Consider the following 16987-nt stretch of genomic DNA (forward strand, 5'->3'; position numbering starts at 1 on the left):
CTTCTTCATGTCTCTTCTACATCAACATGTGTCCCCTCTTCTTCATGTCTCTTCTACATCACATGTGTCCCCTCTTCTTCATGTCTCTTCTACATCAACATGTGTCCCCTCTTCTTCATGTCTCTTCTACATCAACATGTGTCCCCTCTTCTCCATGTCTCTTCTACATCAACATGTGTCCCCTCTTCTCCATGTCTCTTCTACATCAACATGTGTCCCCTCTTCTCCATGTCTCTTCTACATCAACATGTGTCCCCTCTTCTCCATGTCTCTTCTACATCACATGTGTCCCCTCTTCTTCATGTCTCTTCTACATCAACATGTGTCCCCTCTTCTTCATGTCTCTTCTACATCATCATCTGTCCCCTCTTCTTCATGTCTCTTCTACATCAACATGTGTCCCCTCTTCTCCATGTCTCTTCTACATCAACATGTGTCCCCTCTTCTTCATGTCTCTTCTACATCAACATGTGTCCCCTCTGTGGAAAGAGACTCTGAAAGTTTCAGGAACAAAGATTCTCTCTCTTTTTGATCCATTTCTATAAAAACCTGTCTGAAAATGAGCTGATCAGATTTTGGCCACTTTATGTCACAACGATGTTTTGTCTTGTGTAACCATTAGCCAATCAGCAACCAAGGTAACCCCCCCCCCCCCCCCCCCCCACCTTATCACCTGAATCTCCTCCCAGAGCACCATTGAGTTCTTTGTAACCAAATCGACGGCCCGTCCACACAGCGGCGTGCGTTGAAGCTTCAACGCTTCTGCCCATTCACTTTGAATGGGGTGACATCACGCCTCGCCGAACTACATTGTGGGGAGCGTAGCTACGCGTTGCTCGCGTCAAAAGTTGGGTTCAACTTTTGAAGCTTCGACGGAAGCGTCAGCCAATCAAATCCTGTTTATGAAAATCTGCCAGTACAACTGCTAGCCAATCAAACCGCGTGTATGCTGCGAGTAGTGAATCACCCAGTGCTGTATGATCAGTCTCTGTTCATCTACCGGGATACAAACCGGAGGAGCCAGGCATGGAGGGAGGTGGCAGAGATAGTGGGTGAAACTGGTAGGTTTTCGCCTGTTTGGGGAGTTTATATCCAGTGTACCTCGTTTAAACATTGAATGGACAGCTAGCAGGCATGGACAGTATATATAGCTAGCATGGAATGCTAGCATTTTGCTTTGTATGTCGGGGGCGGGAGATTCATGTGATTGGTTCTTGGTCGCGTTGCTCGCGTTGACTCCCCAAGCTTCAGACACGCCCACCGCCAAGCGCCAACGCACGCTGCTGTGTGGACGCTCCGTCAGAGGGGCGTGGGGAGGGGCTCCTTATTTTCATCTAAAGTAACAGACAGAGAATCAGCACTTTGGAAACAGGGCTGAAACAGAGGGGATTATGGGTAATGCTGCAATGATCTGTTTGGTGTTTCAGCCAATCAGAGACAGGTTCTGTATATATCTGAGACCTGTGATATATTGATGAAAAACAGTATAATAGGGGACCTTTAAAAAGAAACTATATTATGATTCATTTGTCCTTTGCGAAATTCATAAGCTCCATAAATATTAGGCTATTCAGCATGATGATAACTGTCTTGTTCTTGTATGTTTTTTTGTGTTTATTATTATATTAAGTTACATTTTGAATGCAGGACTTGTAATCACAGGCATTCAATCATCTTTTGCTTAAAACACCCTGTTTTCCATGAGTTTGTTAAAGCTAAATCTGCATTTGGGGACTTGACGTTTGTGTTATCTTAAATCAATAATTATCAATGAATGAGAATAAAGATTTAACCTGTTGATGATAGAACACAAATCCTCAGAATAAGTACAAGCTACAGCAGTATTTTACATTTAAATCAGATTTCCATCCATATTTTAACATGTATTCTTCATCTAATATCACCTATGTATTTGTATCAATCAATAATTAATCAATATAATATATTATTTTTGTGTATGATCGTCTCTGTGTTTTCGCCTAAACCAGGATTCCTGGGAAAAAATAACACACACGTGCAGTGAGGGCTCGCGCTGTCATTTTCATCCCCGCATGCCGCCTACAGTTGTCTCGTGAGATGTTTTTTTAATGTTTTAATTTGACAGTCACGGTCAGAAACCAGTGGATTGTGCTCGTGAGGATGTTTCGCGCGGCAGACACCGCTTAACGTCAAATCACCTGCCGTTAGGTCCGAGGACACCGGAAACAGATTTTCAAAGTAAGAGCCTGCTGTTGGAAAGTGGTCATATAAATAATAGATTATGTAACAACACTTTACCACAACTGGAAATAGATATATTTTCACTTCTTACAAGAACACGAAGCAACACCAACATAAATATAGATAAAAACCAAAATGTTATTGTTAGGGAATCATTTGCCCTAGTGTCCTCTGTCACCCTCTGACACAGATGCTCCAGCCTTGAGCAGCCGTTATCTCCGTTAAGGAGGGGCTGCCCTAGCAAGTTGTACAAGTCAAATACAAAATGAATAAAACTCTATTTTGATCAGTTTAACCCTAATTAGCTACTCATTATCAAAATATGTAGATTTATGTCTGCACAACACACACACACACACACACACACACACACACACACACACACACACACACACACACACACACACACACACACACACACACACACACACACACACACACACACACACACACACACACACTACATTTTCCAGATTATACATAAATACTTTAAGTTCAGTACCATTCTCAATGCAGGTCTTTTACTTGTAATAGAGTATGTTTACACTGTAGTATTGCTAAATAATCTGAATTCTTTTTCCACTTCTGCTCATGATTGCTAGGTGTAAACTGAGACTCCTTGGAGAGTCCGACCAACTGTTTGATAACCTCTGTTCTACATTAAATATCAATTGATCTAAATATTCACTTTTGACTCCAGAAGTGAAAAGTTTAGACGTTTTGAATCAGCACTACAAACATTACAACTGGTTTTATTTTGAAAAGGTCTTCCCGGAAGCTGTACCCACGTCCACTCTGATCGACTTCACCGCTCGGTTCGCTCTGTGACGTCTCTCACCGGTAAAAATCCACGGAGCAGTTTACCGGACTGACCACTTCTCCTCCTTCTGAGCCCCGAGCGGCATCACGGCATCACGGAGACCCGACTCTCCGCATCTCTCCCCCGGCTTGACGCGCCGTGACAAGCCGCTGAACACCCGCTTTTCCCCTCAGGATGGAGGATGTAACTCCGGTACCGACTAACGGACAAGGAGCCCCCTGGACTCGGCGGAGGGGTAGCGGGGACTTGTGAACATCCTCCCGGTGGAAGGATACTGTCACACCGGCGTGTTTTCTGCTGAATTTTAATTTTCCTACAATGTCACCACCAAGGAGACGCGGCTGAGAAACCTGCTCTTCTTTTCCCCGGGTCTCTGCTGACCATTACTCTCCTCAACGGTTTCCAACGGCTAACGTTAGCTCCGGTATGAGCAGAACCGGACCTTCCTGTCCCATCTGACCTGGGTCTGGGAGGGTGGTGGGCGGCAGGCTGCTGCTGGTGGTCGTGGGGGACACAGTTTGTGGATGAGAACCGGTCACCGGGCCGGATTCCGTACGGAGCGGAGGAGGTGGAGGAGGAGGGAGGAGCAGCAGCTGCGGGGAACCGATCTGACAACCTCATCCCCGGGGGGAGAGAAGCAGCGAGGCGGCCAGAGGAGGATGTGAAGATGGGTCTAGTTTTCGGTCTCCTGTGGCTGTTTACCGGCTTCCTGCAGGGTGTGCACGGCCAGGGCGTGTACGGTAAGGACGTCATTAACAATGTGTTCATTTACACATATTTATATGCGTTTAATGCGATTTGAATACGGTTTGAAGACGGCCGCAGTGCAACACAAGCAGCGTGTAACCCGGAAAACCACCATCAGCAACTTGACCTTGTGAGGGATTTAGTGTGTGTAGGCAAATACACACACACACACACACACACACACACCCCACACACACACACACACACACACACACACACACACACACACACACACACACACACACACACACACACACACACACACACACACACACACACACACACACACACACACACACACACACACAAAAACACTCACACTGAATATGTTTACTTAATTGTTGTCCATTTCAACAATTAAGAATTATAGAATTCTGTGAATGAGTGAAGGAAGAGACACAAAATGGAAATCCTCAAGTTACGAACTATGTGGAAATGCTACTACTTGTTTGGTGTTTGTGTGTGTGTGTGTGTGTGTGTGTGTGTGTGTGTGTGTGTGTGTGTGTGTGTGTGTGTGTGTGTGTGTGTGTGTGTGTGTGTGTGTGTGTGTGTGTGTTGCTCATTCAGTCATATTAGATTAATGCCTGGCCTGAAGGCACAACAGGTAGTGCTCCAACGATCACATACACCTGGGAAGACGGTGATAGTGATCCGTGTGATAAGCCTGTAGTAGTTCTGCAGTACCTTGATAACAGACATTATTAGACGTCCTGACGCCATCATGGTTCACATGTTTCTGTGTGGAACAGTACCGCAGTCACATGTCTCTGTGGGACTCGTGTGTTTGATAGACTCAGTTTCTCTGCAGGTCTACATGTCTCGGGACTCTGTATGTGTGACGGACTCAGTGTCTCTGCAGGTCTACATGTCTCTGGGACTCGGTATGTGTGAGGGACTCAGTGTCTCTGCAGGTCTACATGTCTCTGTGGGACTCGTGTGTTTGATAGACTCAGTGTCTCTGCAGGTCTACATGTCTCGGGACTCTGTATGTGTGACGGACTCAGTGTCTCTGCAGGTCTACATGTCTCTGGGACTCGGTATGTGTGAGGGACACTGTGTCTCTGCAGGTCTACATGTCTCTGGGACTCGGTATGTGTCAGGGACACTGTGTCTCTGCAGGTCTACATGTCTCTGGGATTCGGTATGTGTGAGGGACTCAGTGTCTCTGCAGGTCTACATGTCTCTGTGGGACTCGTGTGTTTGATAGACTCAGTGTCTCTGCAGGTCTACATGTCTCGGGACTCTGTATGTGTGACGGACTCAGTGTCTCTGCAGGTCTACATGTCTCTGGGACTCGGTATGTGTGAGGGACACTGTGTCTCTGCAGGTCTACATGTCTCTGGGACTCGGTATGTGTCAGGGACACTGTGTCTCTGCAGGTCTACATGTCTCTGGGTCTCGGTATGTTTGAGGTACTCGGTGTCTCTCCAGGTCTACATGTCTCTGGGACTTGGTATGTTTGAGGGACTCAGTGTCTCTCCAGTTTTACATGTCTCTGGGACTCGGTATGTTTGAGGGAGTCAGTCAGTGTCTCTGCAGGTCTACATGTCTCTGGGACTTGGTATATTTGAGGGACTCGGTGTCTCTGCAGGTCTACATGTCTCTGGGACTTGGTATGTTTGAGAGACTCGGTGTCTCTGCAAGTCTACATGTCTCTGGGACTTGGTATATTTGAGGGACTCGGTGTCTCTGCAGGTCTACATGTCTCTGGGACTTGGTATGTTTGAGGGACTCGGTGTCTCTGCAGGTCTACATGTCTCTGGGTCTCGGTATATTTGAGGGACTCAGTGTCTCTGCAGGTCTACATGTCTCGGGGAATCGTATGTTGGAGGGACTCAGTGTCTCTGCAGGTCTACATGTCTCTGGGTCTCGGTATGTTTGAGGTACTCGGTGTCCCTCCAGGTCTACATGTCTCTGGGACTCGGTATGTTTGAGGGACTCAGTGTCTCTCCAGGTCTACATGTCTCTGGGACTAGGTATGTTTGAGGGACTCGGTGTCTCTCCAGGTCTACATGTCTCTGGGACTCGGTATGTTTGAGGGACTTTGTGTCTCTCCAGGTCTACATGTCTCTGGGACTGTGTGTCCCAGTAAAGGCTGACAGGATGTTGCTGCTGCTTTTTCACCCTCCATGACAGCTGGAATATTTATAGGAATTTACACTAAGCTCTGATTGACCTTTATTACAGTTTCTATTATTATTATGAAAATTAAATAATCCTCCAAACATTTTGTTTTCCTTTTTATAATCTAATCCTGTCATTTTTTACATTACATTTAGTTATTTATTATCTGACCCTTTTAAGTATCTTGCTCATGGACTCTCGAACCCCTGACCCTCTTATTGGTGGATGTCTCTTCACCATATTTTTCTGCTTGCATCATACTTTTTTATTTCTATGCATATTCCAAATACATGGTCTGAGTACTTAAAATCCTAATGTCCTCTCAAGATGTTTCCCACCTTTGCATGTCCTCGTCTCCATCTACAGCCGTCATAAAGTGACTAAAGCATAGATCTTGTTATCGCTTGAATCCCTTTCTTACAGTAGATCACATAATATAACATATAGTACGTGAGCCACCTCCACCCTGAAGATAATGCGATGTGGTTGAAAGCTCCCAAACTAAAAAGCTCATAAGTGGACCTTGAGTCGCTCTTTCCAAGGTCAATAACTTCCCTACTGATATTTCTTTTATACCTCCTCCTCCTATACAGTATTTTCTCCTTGACCAAAGACATCCAAAGGTCCTCTCTTACATAAACCAGTTTACGACCACATCTCATGGTCTTCATCAGCAGTTGAGTTTGCTCAGTATTAATAATAATGAATACTTCATGGTATTTATTTTGTGCTTTTCCAAGTGCTCAGAGCGCCTTACATTACATTATATGCCATGTAATACATTGAATACTGTGGACCATACCCTAAGGAGCTAATTTGGGGTGAAGTGTCTCGTTCAGGGGCACAGCGACAGCAGTGGGGGTCATGGGGGATTGAACCGGTGCTCCACTGATCTGAAAATCCCCTGATCTGAACTACCCACTGCGCCACAGCCGCCCCACAGTTTAGAACTTGTTCTCCCTTGAGTGAAATGTGGGACTATAGAGTGGTTCAGGTTGACCCGGGGGTTAGCACTGCAAGGATTCCCCTGACAGAAAGCAATCAGATCATTTCATTGGATTTTGGAATATTGCAGAAAATAAGTTCAGTGGTGAACGCACGTTTCTGATACTTACACTTTAGCATTTATTAAAGGTGGGGTAGGTAATTCCCTTCAGAAACACTTGTTGTTATATTCCATGGAATGCTCTTAAAGGTGGGGTAGGTAAGTTTCAGAAACCGGCTCGAGTGCACTCAAATCTGAAAGTACACAGCCAAAAAGAATCCGCCCCTTCCTTCAGACTTCCTTACAGAGCACCTCCTCCGCGAGAGCAGGCTGCAGTAACGTTACATATCAGGCAAAGCTAAACACATCTAGGTTAGCAATACTACACAGCTCTGATTTGACTTCTCCTAGTTTCCACTTTCTTTTTGTTATTAATTTGCTCCGTTAATTTTTTTTTTTGCGACCAGTAGACGATGTTGAACCTAACTCTGCCATGGTGAAAGTGGCCGCCTGTTGCTGGCGACTCATTGAAGTACTGCTGCAATGCACGCCCAATGACGGCACGCCCAATGAGGGCACGAGATACATTTGTGCGTGCACGAGATGGAAGGCTGACAGACAGGGCGGCAATCCAATCGGTTTAGCCGGCTCGGCTAAACCGATAGGTTGTAGTTTTTACAGTATTACAGCTTCCACAGATGACATTTTTTTATGGATTTTTTGTCGAAGCACTTCAGATATTCATTACTATCGGGATGTTAAGAGCATTCCATGGAATATAACAAAAAGTGTATCTCGAGCCGGTTTCTGAAACTTACCTACCCCACCTTTAACATCCCGATAGCAATGAATACATTAAAGTCCTTATCTTGCGTAATTTACTGTAGCTGAAAGATCATAGAACTGTTTCAAAATGCATTAACTTGTTAGGTCTTATTCCAGTAACACGTGATATAGATCGAATATCGTTTCCTATTTGCTGTAAATCACTTGTTAATATCGGGAAAATGGGTCAAATTCAGAGGTATCCAGAAAAGTCTGGATTCAAACTTGCCGCTGCTTGGTGCTGTGTCGTGACGTCACGTGTGGTTCCGCGAATCCTGGTGAGTTCAGCCCGTCCCAGCATCACACAGTGTAGCATTGCTGGTATAGCCGCATGTCAACTTTGTGTATCAGTGTTTATCTCCGAGTTTGTCTTGTTTTTTCCGGATCATGGTGAAGAGGTGTGTCGTTGGCGGGTGTAGCAACACCAATCGGGATGGTTTTACCGTTCATTTGTTCCCGAAAGAGAAGGTTTTACGGGAGAAATGGGAGCGATTTGTGCGATCCGGACGGCAGCAGGGAGCCAGACAGCGGCAGCCGGGAACCACACGTGACGTCACGAAATGGCCTGCTTCCAGAAGCAAAGTTTTTTTATTGGACCTAATATTTTTCCTTTTTTTACATATTATTCAGTATGAAATAAAGAAACATACATTGACTATCTGTTGCATACACCCCCCAGAAATCAACTGCCAAAAAAAGTTTTTAATGTAAGATAAGGACTTTAAATGCTTTGACAATACATACAAATATCTCATCTGTGGAAGCCGTGGAGCTGTAAAAAGTACGACCAATCATCTGAGCCAGCCCGGCTAAAGTAACTGGATGGCCTACCTCCCTGTCAGCCTTCCATCTGGGTACAAACTGATCTCGTGCCCTCATTGGTCATGTGCGCGTTCGTGTGTGTTGGAGGAGGGGCTCTGTAAGGAAGTCTGAAGGAAGGGGCAGATTTTTTTCAGTTGTGTATTTTCTAATTCTAGCGCACTCCAGCTGGTTTCTCCATTCTTACCTACCCCACCCTTAACCTTTAGGCTATAAAGGAACTACAGCACGGTCACATGACTTTATTTCACCACAGCTGAGCTAAAGGCGGCTAATGTTCAACATGATGATTGTAAGACATTTCATGAGGACACTTTTTAGCAACCGCTGTTTTTATGACACGTGCTTCAGACAATCACCTGGGGGTTATTTTCTTCTAGAACAAAACGTTGCTGTGTTAACCACATATCTTATTTCAGGCATCGAACCAAAAACACTTGACACAGATGACTTTGTGGCGAAGGAACAGGAAGTGGTGAAATGCTAACTTATTTCCGTGTTAGAGGAATCATTCCTGCACAACTCCATTGTCTCTTTATCTAATTAATCAAAGTGGTGTTAGTAGAGTAATGTGCTGTGGGAAGGTGTCAGTAGCTCAGGCTGTAGCGACTTGTCTTGGGAACCAGAGGGTCGCTGGTTCAAGTCCCCATGAGACCCATAGTAGTGTGTGCGTGTGTGTGTGTGTGTAATGTAAATGACACCACAGTGATGAACTGTATTTCCCCTCGTGGATTAGTACACCTTAATCTGAATAATGTTCCTGATACAGAACTCTAATATTTCCTCTGCTAACTGTGTTGCACTAACATCTTCTTGGCATCACCTGAGGCATCTTATTAAAATTCTTATTTTATATTCAGCGGATTTTTTGAACATCTTCCGCCCACATAACATTTTTGACGGTGAATTATTTTCCCCATATTTCATTGATTCAGTTTTGTTCATTTATGTTGTTTATTTCCCGACATGGAAGCTTAATTGGAGTTTCAAAGCCTTCCTCACTCCGCCAGCACTGTAATTATGATGCATAAATACTTCAACCTTATTTATTCATCTATTTATGTATGTGTTGGCCTGAAACACAAATCTGGGATATCCACCAGTCGTAATATAAGCTCCCAAGATGTTGCTTAAATTCACAGGAAACATAACAATAATACTTAGCGTCCTCAGTGGCTGCTGCAGCCTTCAGAGTCCTTCTACAACTTTAATTATGTATTTTATGATCTTATCTTGTGATATCACTTTCATTATCTTCAGTGGAAGTAGGGCCAGCAGAGAGTGTACTGACTTTTATTGTTCTTCCCTCTACAAATGAAATATTCCTTTAATTGAAACTGCAGCGTGTTTTTAATACGATCTGTTTCATCTCAGTAGCATTTTTGGTACGGCTGTAATACCCTGAAAGAAAATGGTTGTGACTTTATAGTACTCTTATCTGTCTTTATTGTGTTTCATGTACTGTAATGCCTCAGTGATATTTGCAGAGGGACTTCCAGTAAACTGATCTGTGTGTCTTCGGTGTTTATTAGTCGAGTACAGTTTGATGTTCTGCTCTCTGTGTGCGTTAGGGCTGCTCGATATATCGTGTCGTGACTAGGGATGTCCCGATCACCTTTTTTTGCTCCCGATCCGATTCCGATCATTTGATTTTGACAATTTGCCGATACCGATTTTTCCCGATCCGATCTTTATGCAATGCATTAAGAGAAAAAAAAGCATTGAAGTTGTCCCTTAAGGTTATTTTTTTATTTAAATTGGATATTCTATCCAACATGGATATAGCTTCTTTCTTTCACAGCAGCATTGGATCAGTTCAGTTGTGCAGCATTGGATCAAAACTAAATAAAGCTTATCAGTACTCGTTAGCTTACTGCTACAATTAGACACTGCGCCCACTCTGTTGCCAGATTTGAGAGAAATAAGCAGGTCTATGAAAACAAGCCCCAAAGAAGCAACACATACATGATGTTCTGTAATTTGAAACCAAAACTAAGGCCTCAGGATGACTTTAAGACTTGAACATGGTCATTTTTGTTTTGTAACATTGAATACAAAATTTAAAAAAAAGTATTTTTAAAAATAAAAATAAATAAATCCCGATCCCCGATTTTTTTTCTCCCGATTCCGATCTTTTGAAAATCACGTGATCGGCTCCGATCCCCGATCACGTGATCGGATCGGGACATCTCTAGTCGTGACGATAATCGCGATATGCGTGATAGTCACATCGCAGGACGTGCAATTTTATTTTTTTAGGACGTCTGATATTAAGTAGGCAAATGAACTCAAACACGTCATGTTACAATTCTTTTGCTGCTTGCTACAAAAGGAAAACTCGCGCGTCAGGGGTTCTTGAGTGAGTGACAGCAAACACCAATCACAATCAAATCTCCAAAGCAAACGGACCTGGAGATTAAAGGTTGAAACACTGAAGTAGTTTCATGTGCTTCTCCAGGGCAGTTCGCCGCTGCTAACCGAGCTAGCTCAGTTTGTTGCTCTGATAGCTTAAGATAAGATAAGGCTTTATTTATCCCGAAGGAAATTGTTGTGCCAGAGTAACAAAATACAATAAACACAATAAACACAGCCGCACAACAGCAAAACTGTACACTAAAAGTGCAGCAAAAAGAGAAATTAAACATCTACAGACAACATGAAACATAGAAACATAGATGGTCACACAATCAATGCAATTATTAGCAATATTTAGTAGCTAGTGCAACAAATAAAACGCAGTGGCAGTTACCTAACTGCACGTTATCATAGCATTATTAATAATAATAATAATAATAATAATAATAATAATAATAATATTGCACATAGTTATATATAGCAGCGAGTGTACTGCAGTGATTATATTGATATGTATATTGCACATAGTGTTGGTGTGGAAGTTCTCAGTTCCCTTTACTTAAAGAGGACCTATCATGCAAAATGCACTTTTGTACGTCTTTTCTACATGAACATGTGTCCCCGGTGTTCCAGGGAACTCACCAAGTGTCAGAAAACTCAACCCTCTCTATTTTCCTCCATACCCAAATCTCTAAAAAAGGGGCTGCAACGGATCTGATACAGACTGATCCAGATTTGAACACTTCTATGACATCACAGAAGTGGCGCTATGGCTATTGGGCCAACTGCACCAATCAGGAGGAGACAGCCACGGACATTGCCGTTGGAAAGCGCTGGAGACGCTGTAGTACATATGCCAGGCCTGTAGATGGTGCTGTTCTCACAGAATCAGCCCATGATGCAAAGACAGTGTTCAATTGAGCGAAATGAGGAATGGCTAAAACTGTTTGGTATTTTGAAAAATGAAAAGTATCAATATGCCTTATATAGGTATGGTGCTACACTATATTATTCAAATATAGCATGATAGGTCCACTTTAAGGGTGAAGAGTTAAAGAGTTTGATTTCCACTTGGAGGAAAGACCTCCTCTGGCGAAGATCCAGACGTCCGTGACAAAAATCCTTCATCCGGTTAAATATATCTAGAAAAATACCAATTGTATAGCATTAAAGTTCAAGAAAGGACGGGTTGCGGACAAAAAAAACTGTCATTTTTTCATATACCGCAGGGGAAGAAAAACATACAATATCAGTTTTTTCCAAAATCGTGCAGCCCTAGTGTGCGGTCTGTGTTAAACCATCAGTCCTTCTTCTCCCTCCCTCTGAAGGAAACCTCTAGAAGAACATGACTTTGTATTTGAGTCCACATGCAGTACAGCTACATGAAGTATTTAAAGGAGGCAGTAGTATCAGTGGAAATGCAGTAATGTTGCAGTAGTCGTGATGGAGCTTTGATCCTCTTTGGGCGTTTCTTCCTTTGAATTTCCCCCTCACATGTTAGTCCCCAACTAACCAACCAACCAATCAACCAATCAATCAATCAATCAATCAATCAATCAATCAATCAATCCATCCATCAATCAATCCATCAATCAACCAATCAATCAATCAAATCAATCAACCAACCAATCAACCAACCAATCAATCAACCAATCCATCAATCAATCAATCAATCAATCAATCAGCCAATCAAATCTGCCAAATTCTTACCATCAGCACCTGTATCTTGTGCAGGAACACTATACTTTCTTAGGTATTTTTGACATTTTTGATAAAAGCTTCACATCATTTGATTTGTATAATGTTTCATAATTTTGTAATTCAGATTCTGAATTCTATTATGTTTAATTGTCAGATGCAAAATGCATTAATACAACCACAATCAAACCCGTGTAACACCAAACACCAGTTTACCGCTACAGTTACTTAAGAATCACACATTTTATTGCGGAGCCGCTCAAATAACCGCCTGTGGTTCACAATAACTACTAAGTACGTTAAACACCTGCCATCATCACTGCTGTGCAAAGGGCTTTAAACACACCTTTTATACTCTTACATTTGAACAGAAACTAACGCTATGACTCATCTCTAGAAAGAGATTCATCTTGCTCTGTGGACTGAACCATTCTCAAAATGACATCAAAGCAATTTGAGGTTAAATCACGAAAGCTTTTTTTACTTACAATACTTTTAAGATCCTGCATTTGGTTTTCATATGTTACATTAAACACCGGGAAAAGACAAAGAAACCCATTTTAATTTTCATCTTCAAAGCTCTCAGATGTTCAATGTCATCTAATTAGAACGTTTCTGATTCAGATAAAGCATTTCCTGGTTTATCAAACTTTATCAGCAACATGTTTGTTCCTCTGTTCTGTAGATGTGTCGCTCACTGATCGTTAGAAGGAAAGACAAAACGTGACTGTTGTGTCGACCACACACTGAGATCCCACCTGCAGCACGATCAGCTAGAAATCACTTTTTAATATCAGCGTCTTCCATACAGATGCCGACACACCGTTATGAAAGCGTGGTGACAGTGCTTCCTGTGACGTCAGGGGACACGCTCAGATTATCTGTAATCTTACATGTTACAGATTAGAGGGAGAGGAGGAGGCGTATTACATCACACACTGTTACTTACATTCACACAGTGTGCTGACGTCTCTGAGCCCGTTGAAACGCAACCTTTTACTCATAATTCCTCTTCCTGTTGGGAGGTCTGTCTGAAGGGAGGCAACAGAGGAAGTAAGGAAGGAGGGAGGAAGGAAGGAAGGAAGGAGGGAGGGAGGGAGGGAGGGAGGGAGGGAGGAAGGAAGGAGGGAGGAAGGAAGGAGGGAGGAAGGGAGGAAGGAAAGAAGGAGGGAGGAAGGAGGGAGGAAGGAAGGAAGGAGGGAGGGAGGGAGGAAGGAGGGAGGCAGGGAGGAAGGAAGGAAGGAAGGAAGGAAGGAAGGAAGGAAGGAAGGAAGGAAGGAAGGAGGGAGGGAGGGAGGGAGGAAGGAAGGAGGGAGGGAGGGAGGGAGAGAGGGAGGAAGGAAGGAAGGAAGGAAGGAAGGAGGGAGGGAGGAAGGAAGGAGGGAGGGAGGGAGAGAGAGAGGGAGGAAGGAAGGAAGGAAGGAGGGAGGAAGGAAGGAAGGAAGGAGGGAGGGAGGAAGGAAGGAAGGAAGGAAGGAAGGAAGGAAGGAAGGAAGGAAGGAAGGAAGGAAGGAAGGAAGGAAGGAAGGAAAGAAAGAAAGAGAGGATTAGGATGCAACATCTGTGCGTTGTTTTACCCTAGGAAGATGATGGGGACAGACCGATTCCGATCTTTAAATTGAGTTTCTGTGCGATTTGTAAATATATCAGAATGAGGTTAATTCATCAATGAGTGCATTGACAGGAAACTCCTTTCCAGGTTAAAGTGTTCGAGTCCAACTCAAATTTGTTTTTTTCTTCAATGAAAACTACATTTCTTTGGGGTCTAAACTGCTGCTTGGTTCTCAAATCGCTGTGAGCATGTGACGATGTTTGCTGCACATTCGGTACATGTATCCAAAATGACGGTAATACAAGTATTTGTTGAGCTCAAAAATAGCTGGCCTGCCTTTTTCTGAGGGCTCGAGACTTTTTTCAGTTGTTTCCGTTGAGCAGTGAGCGCTATGCATGCGAGCGACTCAAGAGAAAGTTCTTCACCCAGCGCCGAGTGCTCCACCATTTTTGTGCGGCTGCTCCGGGTGTTCCGAGTTTAACAAATGTCAACTTTTCATTTCAGTGCTGCTGAGGCCAATGTGGAAACTGAAGAAGAAACCTCTTTTTCACCGTGTTCTCAGAGAGAAACCTGCATAACAAAGACTGAAAAGAGAATTCTTCGAGCAGTGTCCTTGTTGGAAAATGGATGTTTCGTCGTCCTCGCTCTTCAGCTGTCAAACTGAGCGGTGAAGCTAATTCAGACAAAGTGTAAGAGCATGAATATTCCTCTGGTGCTCAAAGTGAAAACAAGAATTTCAAATAAATATGAAGCCCAAAAAGATGAATAAAAGGCAAAGCGGACGAAGCTAGTCCGTCTTGTAAAAGCGGCGATACGTTGTCAAAGACCGCACAGTGTGTTAGCGGCTTAAAGGTCAGCCCACCTGAAGTCAACCAGTACTGGAGTTTTTGGTTATTGCTAGCTTCGGGGATAACCCCCCCTCAAATCATCAGCAGGACTCTGGAACTGGGCTCGGGTCTCGAGGAGAACATCGTTGTGATTCTTGGGAATGTGCCTCCGACTGATTTGTATCAATAGCTCTGTAGAATACAGTTTCCAGGCCGAGACGTTTCTGCAGCACTCAGTCACAGCACAGAGGACATGTGAGCGCTTGGCTGCATCATCATCATCATCATCCTCATCTTCCTCCTCATGAGGCAGCTGATGCCTGCAGACAGAGAGAGTGATCCAGCGTGTGTTGATGTTGTCGTCGCTGCAGACTCTGGCCGTCACATGTGTTGTCTGATTTGTCGTCATGATATGATGTGATTTCACAGGCATATGGGCTCATTTTCTGCCTCATGAACTCTCCTCAGAACAATGTGCAGTTACAGCTCATTTGGATGGAAAAGGTCAAACACAGACAGTCAGTGTTCCGCTCACTCACTGTTTGGCTGCTTCTCTGGGAACAACACCAGACCAAACACAGTGTGAGGAGCTCACAGCGCCCACTACAGGCCGCTATGTGCACTGCTACATTATACAACTACATCCTGCTGACTCATCTCTCTGTGGTCTGAATGCAGTGATGGAAAGTAACTAAGTACTCAAGTACTGTAGATAAGCACAGATTTCAGATGCATTTTCATTGACTCTACTATTCCTTAAAAAAAAAAACGATTGTAGCTCCGACAGAACATTCGGAGAGTTGCAGGAATAAGTCATAAAACCCAGAAATGAGTTAGCATTTTTCCACTTCCGGTCGCCATGTCTTGAAATCTGTGGTTAACACAAGCTGAAGAGACTTTAACGTTTGTGCAACGCCATAAAATACGCCAGTAAATACCCCACTAGTGAATTTAAAAACAGCGGTTGCTAACAAGTGTCTAAATGAGACGACAAAACGTCTTTACGCCCAACATTAGCCACCTTTAGCTTAGCGGTGGTGACGTGAAGTCATGTGACCGTGCTGTAGTTCCTTTATAGCCCAACATTAGCCTCCTTTAGCTTAGCGGTGGTGACGTGAAGTCATGTGACCGTGCTGTAGTTCCTTTATAGCCCAAAATTAGCCACCTTTAGCTTAGCGGTGGTGACGTGAAGTCATGTGACCGTGCTGTAGTTCCTTTATATCCCAACATTAGCCTCCTTTAGCTTAGCGGTGGTGACGTGAAGTCATGTGACCGTGCTGTAGTTCCTTTATAGCCCAACATTAGCCTCCTTTAGCTTAGCGGTGGTGATGTGAAGTCATGTGACCGTGCTGTAGTTCCTTTATAGCCCAACATTAGCCACCTTTAGCTTAGCGGTGATGAAGTGAAGTCATGTGACCGTGCTCTAGTTCCTTTATAGCCCAACATTAGCCACCTTTAGCTTAGCGGTGATGAAGTGAAGTCATGTGACCGTGCTGTAGTTCCTTTATAGCCCAACATTAGCCACCTTTAGCTTAGCGGTGATGAAGTGAAGTCATGTGACCGTGCTCTAGTTCCTTTATAGCCCAACATTAGCCACCTTTAGCTTAGCGGTGATGACGTGAAGTCATGTGACCGTGCTGTAGTTCCTTTATAGCCCAACATTAGCCACCTTTAGCTTAGCGGTGATGACGTGAAGTCATGTGACCGTGCTGTAGTTCCTTTATAGCCCAACATTAGCTTTTTACTTAAAAAATCACAAAGTATCATGATAAACGTTTGTTTGCCACAAAGATTAATTTCTGCAATAATATAAAACAGCTTTTTCCAGTACGCCATCACTATATCCCACCATCCATAAAATAAAAAGTACCGAATTACCTTTTCTGGATCCGATGAACTTGTTGTTTAACTCCTGGTATCTCACACACACACACACACACACACACACACACACACACACACACACACACACACACACACACACACACACACACACACACACACACACACACACA

At 43.7% G+C, this 16987-nt stretch overlaps 1 protein-coding gene across 1 annotated transcript in view; it reads left to right on the forward strand.

The window, feature by feature from the left end:
* Positions 1 to 3013: 3013 nt before the first annotated feature.
* Positions 3014 to 16987, forward strand: part of LOC307046953 (MAM domain-containing glycosylphosphatidylinositol anchor protein 2-like) — a 128884-nt gene continuing 114910 nt past the window's right edge. The window contains exon 1 of the mRNA XM_079693624.1: positions 3014 to 3780. Coding sequence (XP_079549750.1) covers positions 3708 to 3780 — 73 coding nt within the window. The 5' untranslated portion in view covers positions 3014 to 3707. The remainder of the gene's footprint in view (positions 3781 to 16987) is intronic.

Source organism: Notothenia rossii (genome assembly GCF_949606895.1).
Source record: "Notothenia rossii genome assembly, chromosome: 7".
NCBI classification, from domain to species: Eukaryota; Metazoa; Chordata; class Actinopteri; order Perciformes; family Nototheniidae; genus Notothenia; species Notothenia rossii.